The sequence below is a fragment of the Propithecus coquereli genome, unplaced genomic scaffold (assembly GCF_000956105.1).
Source record: "Propithecus coquereli isolate 6110/MARCELLA unplaced genomic scaffold, Pcoq_1.0 Scaffold42, whole genome shotgun sequence".
NCBI lineage: Eukaryota > Metazoa > Chordata > Mammalia > Primates > Indriidae > Propithecus > Propithecus coquereli.
The window spans coordinates 2,903,611-2,913,354 of record NW_012149952.1 but is presented as its reverse complement, the minus strand read 5'-3'; the positions used below and the strand labels follow the sequence as shown (position 1 = coordinate 2,913,354).

The following is a 9,744-nucleotide window of genomic DNA, read 5'->3' as shown; positions in this document are numbered from 1 at the left end:
CCAGCCCTCTCTGTGTCTCAGTGTCCTTAGCAAGAAATCAGGGATAATAATATTGCCTACCTCATATATTAAGTGAACAAAAATATAAAAAGTGCTCAGAATGGTGCCTGGCGCTTAGTGTTATATAAGCACCAGTTATTATTGGACACTTTTTCAGGGGTTAGCTGAGTCCCCCGAAAAGCCCCTGCGGACCTGGGTTAAGAACTGCGAGGGGGCGGGAGGTCAAAGACTTCCTGAGCTGGACGGAGCCCTTGGAGCCAGAGCCCTCGCAGAGACAGAGAACCGGGCCACCCAGCCAGGCTCTCCCAGGGGCTTCCCCCTCCCCCACCCCGACCCACACCCTTTCCTATTTACACCCAGACGGAGGCAGCCTGTACGCTGACTCACCCTTGGCTCAGACCAAGCCATTGTTCTGGACTGGGGGGTAGTAAGAGTGAGGGACGTGGCCCGAAGGGAGTGTGGGATGTCAACTACACAAGTGACCCGCAGCCAGGGACACCCAGACACATGGCGAGGCTGGCATCCCAGGCCGAGAGGTGGCAAGCAAAGGGTCAGGGTTGTAGCTCCAGCGCGCCGAAATGCTCACAGGACAGTGACACTGACACTCACCCCCAGTGCCCCAGACACACAGTCACACTGAGCCTGGCACACACTCAAGTCTTTCATGTTCCCAGGGACAGAGTCCCACCCAGGGAGAGAATCACACTCACACTCCACGCATCACACCCGCCCGGGCTCACCCAGGTACGCACACTCTCACACACACCAGTCCTGCTCGGGCCTTCTTTGTCTCGCTGTAGACACGCACACGCACGCACACACACACACACGCACGCACACACACACACACACACACACACATATACATCAGTCATCCAGTCTCACATACTGTCACCTGAGTCTGCCTGTCTCTTTCTCTCCCTCCTTTTCAGACACCACTCAGACACCAGTCATAGGGTGTTGCCTGTCCCCCGTAAATATACATACCCACCACGCAGTCTTAGGAGCACCCAGAGATCTGTGTCCTCCACTTACACACGTGCAGACGGTCTCAGAGTGGTTATGCTCCCACTGCACGGCCTCCGTGCCACTTGGCGAGAGTCTTTGTTTCTTTCTCTCAAACTCTCACGCACCCAGGCTCAGTCTCACAAATAGTACACATGACCTCGATCCTCACAGCGACACCGAAGTCTCTGCCACACACAAGGGCACACACATATCTTTGCCGAATCACTAGGTCACGCAGTCTGTTGGCATCACAGTCTTTGTGCTCTTTCTCTTATCCACACAAATGCAGATTGAGATAATCTAGCCAGTCCTGCCCAAGTACACACACACACACACACACACACACACACACACACACAGAGCCCACTCACCCAAACAGCCTCACAAACACACACACTGGTCACAGTGTCACCCAGAGTCTCACACACATATATCCCAACAATACCCAGTTTCTCTCTTCCCCCCACCCCAGCACACACATACAGAGGTGAGAAGGATGCCCAGGTCAGATCTGCAGCCAATATCTGGAGAACGTACAGCAAAGGCACCCACCCCACCCTCCTTCCCCAGTCCGTCGGTCCCCACTCCTCCGTGAGTTGTCTTTGACCCACTCTGCTCTCCCCTATCCACACCCCTGCCCTCCCCCACCCCTCAGCCCTCCATGTGGTGGGTCCAGGCAGGCACTCAGGCCTGTCTTCTGCCTCCCCCATCCCCCAGCCCTTCCCCATCCTCTCCAAAAGCCCAGAGGCCGACGCTGCAGGCTTTCAAGGGTTGCCATGGCAACGGGGCCTCATCCCTCGTCCCCCTGGGGGTGGGCCGAGGACCCGGCCAGCTAGACCGATAAGGGGGTTCCAGTTACTGTGGCAACCGTTGCAGGCCTGAGCTCTCCGCTTCTAGAAGGGGGGGGGTGTGAGTGAATGGTTGCCAAAGCAACCCGGGAGCCCACAAGAACTGGGAAGAGGCAGCTGAGCCCTGTCTCTCCTGGCCAGGGCTGCTGTGGGCATCACAAAGCACTTAAGCATCATTCTTCCATCCCCGGGGTTGTTTTAAGGGAGTGCAGATTATAAAGCAACAATTCCATTCTCCCAGCCACCCATCATGGCCTCAGAGCCCATGCCACATTGCCCGGGCTCACCGTGTGGCCTAGGTGAGCCAGGTCCACTCTTTGGATATCAGTTTTCCCCTTCCATTACATGGGGCCTGTCTCTCAGGAATGTCCCCATTCCTGTCTGATGAGTGTGCCCTCTCTCTCCGTTGCTCAACAGGAACCACAGAGCGGGTATGCCTAGTACAGGGCACGGCAGAGGCCTTGAATGCTGTGCACAGCTTTATTGCCGAGAAGGTCCGAGAAATCCCACAAGCGATGACCAAGCCTGAGGTGGTCAACATCCTTCAACCCCAAACCACGATGAACCCCGACAGAGCCAAGCAGGTCAGCCGGGGCAGAGACTGGGTTGCTGTAAAGCCGGTGATGTTCATGAAGGACCACTCCTCCTACATCACTGCGTTACTATGGAGGTTCAGTGGGACAAAGCTCATAAAAAGTTCATCAGTCAAATACCACATGGTAGTGGTTCGCATTGTCACTAGGGAGTCAGCCCTAGTAGTATGGAAAGGACTCCAGACCATTTGGAGTGGGCTTGATTCAGAAAGGAGTGAAGGTCTGGGAGAATGTGGCCTGACACTCTATTTAAGCTTCCTTCCTGGGATCCTCCGCATCCTTTTCTCCCTTCGACTTCATCCCATTGTCTCCTGAATAACCTGCTTCCCACTTCCTGTTCTCACCGGAAGTGATGTCAGTGCCCTCCCGGCCACATCCAGAATAGTTTAGAAATGGCGGCTCATTCCACCTCCCCCTGTAATTACCGTGTGGGGGTAGAATGATGTTTCATTAGCGAGAGAGGGGGTGTGTCCCTCTCCTACCCAGCCCTATCTAGGAAGGGACGGGAGGGGGGAGGGCAGCGCTCCTCCGTTGCCTTAGTTACGGGGAAGCGGCGGCGTAGGGGCGTGGCAGGGAGTGGACCAATCGCTTCCCTGGGCTCTCCGGTTGCCATGACGATGGTGTGCACTGGGCAGGTGGGCTTGCAGCAAAACCCGTAGCAGCGTGCTCCGGACCTGGAAGCGGGTGAAAGGGGTGGGAACGCGGGGCTGGCTGCGCGCGCTCCCCGTTTTTCCTCCGCTCCACACTCCCATATACACGCGTACTCGATACGAAAGGGGCGAGAAGCCCTGGGCCGGCGGGTTGGCCACTTGCGAGGGCTCCTTAACGTCTGCCTAGAGGCAAAGACAGGAGAGAGGGCCTCGGTAAAAGGAATCTGGAATTCTTGGGTCCTGTCGTTGCCTTGAGATGGGGCAGACCACGGGCCTGAGTTCCTCCAAGTTCATGGGGAAATGGTGGGCCAAGAGCCCTGGAGGAGCGCGGCCGGGTGGATCGTGGATCGCTCCCCAAAAAAACCGCGGGCTTGGGGCGTGGAGCGCGGCTGCTGTCCTTGGTGCTGAAGCGACTCTGCTCTCCGCTCCCCGCCAGGCCTCTCCCGAATTCCTTCCCACCAGCAGAACGTAGCTTACCCACAGTTTACAGAGAAGCGAGGGCAGCCTCTTCCCTCCGCCTTGGTCGTGGCCACAGGGGACTCAGGGTTCATCAGGAGTTTATGAATGTTGCAGGGAAAATGGGGTCAGCACCATCTGTGCCTGAGCCTTCCACCGCCTCCTTCTAATCCACAGGAACTCGGAGACAGTGCAACTGAAAGGTTATAGAACCAAGATTTATATTCTGCCTTATTACTCAGGGGTTCCAAAGACAGAGAAATAAGGGCTGAAGGCCTAGGCTCTGGGGTGAGATGTTGAGGTGAACACTCTGTGCCTACTTCCTACCTGTGTGACCTTGGGCGAGTGATCTGATTTCTCCACACCTCATTTTTCTCACCTGTCAAAGGAGATTCATTATGGTGCCTACTTAAGGGTGATGGTTAGAGTTCATTGATGTTTGAAAAGCACTTAGCTTGTATGCATAATGCACAGAAAGTTCTCAAAAATGTTAGCTGTCGTTATTGTCATCATGGGACTTTTTAGTCAGGAGACAGCTCTACTTGCTTTCTGCCTTGGACTTGCTGTGTTACTCAGGGCCCCTTCTCTTCTGTAGGCCTCAGTTTCTCTTTCTTTACAGTGTGACATTTAGACCAAACCAGAGATTACAAATTGAAATGACTCCAGGATTCAGAAAGGGAACATAAAGAGTTGAGGACTGTGGCCCTCTGGAGAGAATATGCCATCGTTAAAGGAAGTGGCTGCTGCTACTCAACCCAATTCTTATCTATTGGGAACATGGACGTAGTGTTGCCATATCTTCTTAGTTTTCCAAAAGAAGCCATAAATTTTTGAAATCAACCGATTCGAAAGGTTGGCTCTGTTTTTAAAACAGTGTGAAGGCCAAAGAAAATATGACTGTAGGCTGGGTGTGGCCTGAGGATCACCAGTTTGCCACCTCTGAACTAGACCTGTGGCTCTCGGCCCCAGCTGGAGTCATCTGAGTAGTCTAAAATGCAGATGCCTGGGTCTCACTCCAGAACTGCTAAATCAGAATTTCGGGTAAAGCCTGGGAATCTGAGCGTGGACTCTGGCCTGGGATCAGATCCTAACTCTACTACTCACTACCCGTGTGACTTTGCACAAGTTCTTTCTCTGGGCCTCCTTTTCCCCATCTAGAAAATGTGATGATAGCAGCACCCATCTTATAGGGTTGTTGTGAAGCCTAAATAAGTTACTATTGGAAACTGTCTGGAAAAGTGCCTGGCAAATGATAAGCACTATGTTAGCTGTTGCTGCTGCTGCTGTTTTTGTTGTTGTTGTTGTTGTTGTTAGTAGCAGTATTTGAAAATTTCCATGGGCTTCCAAATCACTGGGGCAGATTGTCTCCGAGGTCTTTCTGGCTCTAAAATTTCTACAATTCTATGGCTCTGTGATTCCAAGATTCTAGGCATATATTATGCAAAATTCTACCATTCTAATATTCTGGGACTCCAAGATTCCATGGGTCTACACCTGAGGATCTCTCTAGGATGTTGTGCTTCTATAAATCTGCATGCGTCATGAAACCAACTGCCATTTTCTCAGGGCTTCCCATGTGCCAGGCACTGAGCAGTCACTTCAGTCATTGAACCTTCCCAATAATTATATAGGGTAGATGTGGTTATGCTGATATTGGAGATGAGGAAACTGAGGCACAGAGAGGTACAGGCATTTGCGTGAGGTCACATAGCAAATGAACAGCGAACCGAACAGCAAACTAAGATTGGGAATGTGCTCTGTTGTGAAAACAGAAACCCTGCTGCCAGCAGTAGTTCTCATCTCAGCTAACCTTGACTGAGTGATTACTATGGAAGAGGCCACCAGTGTCTCACTGAATACTTGCCCAAACCGTGTGGATCAGGAATGAGACACTCATCTTACAGATGTGGAAAAAGAGACTCCGAGAAGTAAAGGGACTTTCCTAGGCCACCAGCTAGGAGGTGGCAGAGGTGGAAATTCTTTTAAATCTAATTTAATTTTTCCCATACAATTAACCACTTGTCTTCAAAGCTCAAACTTTTTTTTGGCTAATCCATCCTTCCCTCCTTACTCTGAAATTCTGTATCACAAACTAAATACTTCCTTACTCCCGGGTCTGGTTGTATACATGCTGTTCCGTTCCCTTGACTTGTCAGGCTGTTTGTTTTTCCTGGTGATTCTTTTTATAAATAACAGTTGTGTTGAGACATAATTCCCATACTGTAAACCTCACTGTTTAGAAGTATACGATTCAGGATTTTTTTTTTTTGTATAGTCACAGAGTTATCCATCAATTACCATCTAAATCCAGAACATTTTCATCATGCCAAAAAGGAACTCTGTGTACATTAGCAGTCACTCCTCATTCTCCCTGCCCCCAAGCCAGCCACTAATCTACTTTTGGTCTCTATGGATTTGCCTGTTCTTGATCTTTTATATAAATGGAATCATATAGCATGTGGCCTTTTGCATCTGGCTTTTTTCACTTAACATAATGCTTCCAAGGTTTATCCATGTAGCATCTGTCCAAACTGTATTCCTTTTGATGGCCAAATAATATTTCATTGTATGACTATATACCACATTGTGTTTGTCTGGTCATCAATTGATGGACATTTGGGTTGTTTCTGCTTTTTAGCTATTATGAATAATGCTGCTATGAACATTCGCATTCAAGTTTTTGTGTGGACATATGTTTTCAGTTCTCTCGGACGGATACCTAGGGTGGAATTGCTTGGCACATAGTAGGTGCTCAGCACATGTTGCTTGTTTGAATGAATGAGCGATGACATGCTCACAGGGGTCAAGCAGAAATATGACTGAGGGGGCCGGGCGCGGTGGCTCACGCCTGTAATCCTAGCTCTCTGGGAGGCCGAGGCGGGCGGATTGTTTGAGCTCAGGAGTTCGAAACCAGCCTGAGCAAGAGCGAGACCCCGTCTCTACTAAAATTAGAAAGAAATTAATTGGACAACTAAAAATATATAGAAAAAATTAGCCGGGCATGGTGGCGCATGCCTGTAGTCCCAGCTACTCGGGAGGCTGAGGCAGGAGGATTGCTTGAGCCCAGGAGTCTGACGTTGCTGTGAGCTAGGCTGACGCCACGGCACTCTAGCCGGGGCAACACAGTGAGACTCTGTCTCAAAAAAAAAAAAAAAAAAAGAAATATGACTGAGGGGACCGAAGTGTAACCTGCCAGAGGTGGGAGCTGTGAGTCACCTGACGCACAATCATACTCAGTTCCGGGTACCTGTGGCCATACTTGGATTTCAAGTATGCTTGATCTCAGTTAAGCCTCCTAATAATCCCATGGAGAAGGTATGACTATCCCCATTTTACAGATGAGAAAACTGAGTCTCAGAGAGATTAGGTCCCCTGCCCAGCATCCGTAGTGGAGCCAGGATTTAAACCTCAAGCAGGTGACTCCAGAGTCCAAGGCGGCTTTTCAGGGATTTGTATGCACAGACTGCAAATGGGTAGTCTGGCTAGCACATTGCATTGTTTACACTACACAGCGGTTCTTAGACATTGGGAAGAGGTTGCCAACATTTAAAAACTAGGATGCTTCACATTTTACAAAGCAGCATTTACAGATTAATCTAGAAAACTCTGATCGGGCTGAATTTGGCTGAGTTTGGCTACCCAAATGCATGGCACTCTGTCACACACTCCAGCCAGTCCCGTTCCCACTTCGTCCTGTGGGCACGTCGTCCTCCATTCTTTCATTCACCCATGCGTTTACCCACCCTTGGCTGAGCATCTGCTGTGTACCAGGCACTTCTCTAGACACTGAGAACCCAGTAGGAACAATATAGACAAAAGCCCTACCCACATGGATTTTAAATTCTTTCACAGAGAAACAGAAAATAAACAAGTAAATAAGTAAAATATATGGGATTTCAGAGTAAAAAGTACTAGGAAGAAAAATAAAGCAGAGAAGAAGGGAAGGGAATGTTGGGGCATAGGTTTTTTTCTCCTTTTTATTTTGAAAATGCTTAAAGAATAGTCCCTATACACTGCACTTAGATTCACCAGTTGTTAGCATTTGCTTTATCTGCTTACACACACACACACACACACACACACACACACACGCACGCGCAGTTTTTGGTCTGATTTGTTTTAACGATCCATTTGCAAATAAATCGGAGACCTCATGGCTCTTTTACCCCTACATTCTTTTTTTTATTATTATTCACCTGTGACTGTCAGGATACCCCTATATTCTTTAACATATGTCTCCTAAGTCTCCTACATATTATTTAATAAAAAGTCCATATTCGAATCACCTTAAAATATCTTTTGTAGCTATAGAAGATTTTTCTTTTCTTTTTTTTTTTTTTTTTTTGAGACAGAGTCTTGCTCTGTTGCCCAGGCTAGAGTGCCGTGGCATCAGCCTAGCTCACAGCAACCTCAGACTCCTGGGCTCAAGCAATCCTCCTGCCTCAGCCTCCCAAATAGCTGGGACTACAGGCATGCGCCACCATGCCCGGCTAATTTTTTTATATATATATTTTTTTTTTTTCGTTGTCCAGATCATTTCTTTCTATTTTTTAGTAGAGACGGGGTCTCACTCTTGCTCAGGCTGGTCTCGAACTCCTGACCTTGAGCGATCCACCCGCCTCGGCCTCCCAGAGTGCTAGGATTACAGGCGTGAGCCACTGCGCCCAGCCTAGAAGATTTTTCTATCCAAGATTCAGTCAACATTCATGCATTGCAGTTGGTTGTTATACCTCATTAGTCTCTTTTACTCTAGAATGGTCTAGGATATATTTTGAAGACAGAGCCAACAGAATTTCTGATTAGATTTTGAGTGTGAGGGACAGAGAAGACTCCTCATTCTTGGGTCTGAGTACGAGAAGGATGCCTTTTCCTTGTCTTAAAAGGAGGAAGACCATGGTGGAAACACATTTGAGAAGGCTGTTTTGGACTTCAAGTTTTAGGTGTCCATTTGGCGTCATAGAATGTTGATGTGATGTTAGCAGTCAGATACGAATCTAGAGGATCCACGCTGAGGACATAAACTAGGCCAGTAAACAGGCTGTAGTAGTTGTGTGGTCAGGGGAGGCCTCTGCATGGAGGTGGGGCTTGGGGTTCGGAGACACGAGCCTCCTCTCCTGGGAAAGAGTGCTCCAGGTGAGGGTGCAAAGGCCTTGGGTCTGGAGACTTTGGCGAGTTGGAGAACAGCAGGGAGTCCAGCGTGTCTGCAGTGGAGTGAGCAAGGGGTGGGCGGTGGGGAAGAGTTGAAGTCAGGGAGACCAGCAGGGAACAGAGCATGGAGAGCTGCCCTTCCCAGCCTTGTCACACCAACGCCCCCTTTCCCCTACAAATATTTTGCCATGCCCACTTTATTCTCAGAAATACCATTCATGTCATACGTATATACAAGCGTACCTATACCCATAAGACTTCTTAACAGTTTTATGGAGATATAATTCACATACATAAATTCACCCATTTAAAATGTACAGCTCAATGGCTCAATGCACCCATCGCCGCAATCAATTCTAGAACATTTATCACCTCCAAAATATATCTTGATCCATTGAGCTATCGCCCCTCAGTCTCCCACCCCAGTTCACCCCCTCCCTGGCCCTAAGCCATCATGAATCTACTTTCTATGTCTATGAATTTTCCTATCCTAGACGTTCATATCAGTGGAACCATACAAGATGTGGTCAACCATCACCACCATCTAATTCCAGAATATTTCCATCATCCCCCCAAAAAACCCCATACCTGTTAGCAGTCACCCCCAATCCCCTTCCTCCCATCCCCTGGCAACCACTAATCTATTTTTTTTCCTCTGTGGATTTTTGCATATTCTGAACATTCATGCAAATGGAATCATATGTAGACTTTTGCGATTGGCCTCTTTCACTGAGCATAATGTTTTCTAGCGTCATGCATGCTGTAGAATGTATTGATACTTTGTTCGTTTAAATTTATTGCCAAATCATATTCCATGTATGGATATACCACATTTTCTTTATCCCATGAAGCTTTTTTAAATAAAGGAGAAATAAAAGGAAGGCAATTTGTTAGAAAACAAGATGAATTTCAATATGTAAATATTCAGCCAAAACCACAGTAGAAGAAATAATGAATAATTAGTCAGCTGCTCACACCTGAACGTACCTAAGTGAGACAGCTACAAATGCAGAGTGATCCGGAGTGGGGTATTGGAGACTT

The 9,744-nt window shown here is 48.4% G+C and overlaps 1 protein-coding gene across 1 annotated transcript in view; it reads left to right on the top strand.

The window, feature by feature from the left end:
- The window catches only part of NOVA2 (neuro-oncological ventral antigen 2), a 23,604-nt gene that overhangs the window by 8,784 nt on the left and 5,076 nt on the right, over nucleotides 1-9,744 (top strand). Inside the window, exon 4 of the mRNA XM_012653247.1 lies at nucleotides 2,274-2,440. Coding sequence (XP_012508701.1) covers nucleotides 2,274-2,440 — 167 coding nt within the window. The remainder of the gene's footprint in view (nucleotides 1-2,273; nucleotides 2,441-9,744) is intronic.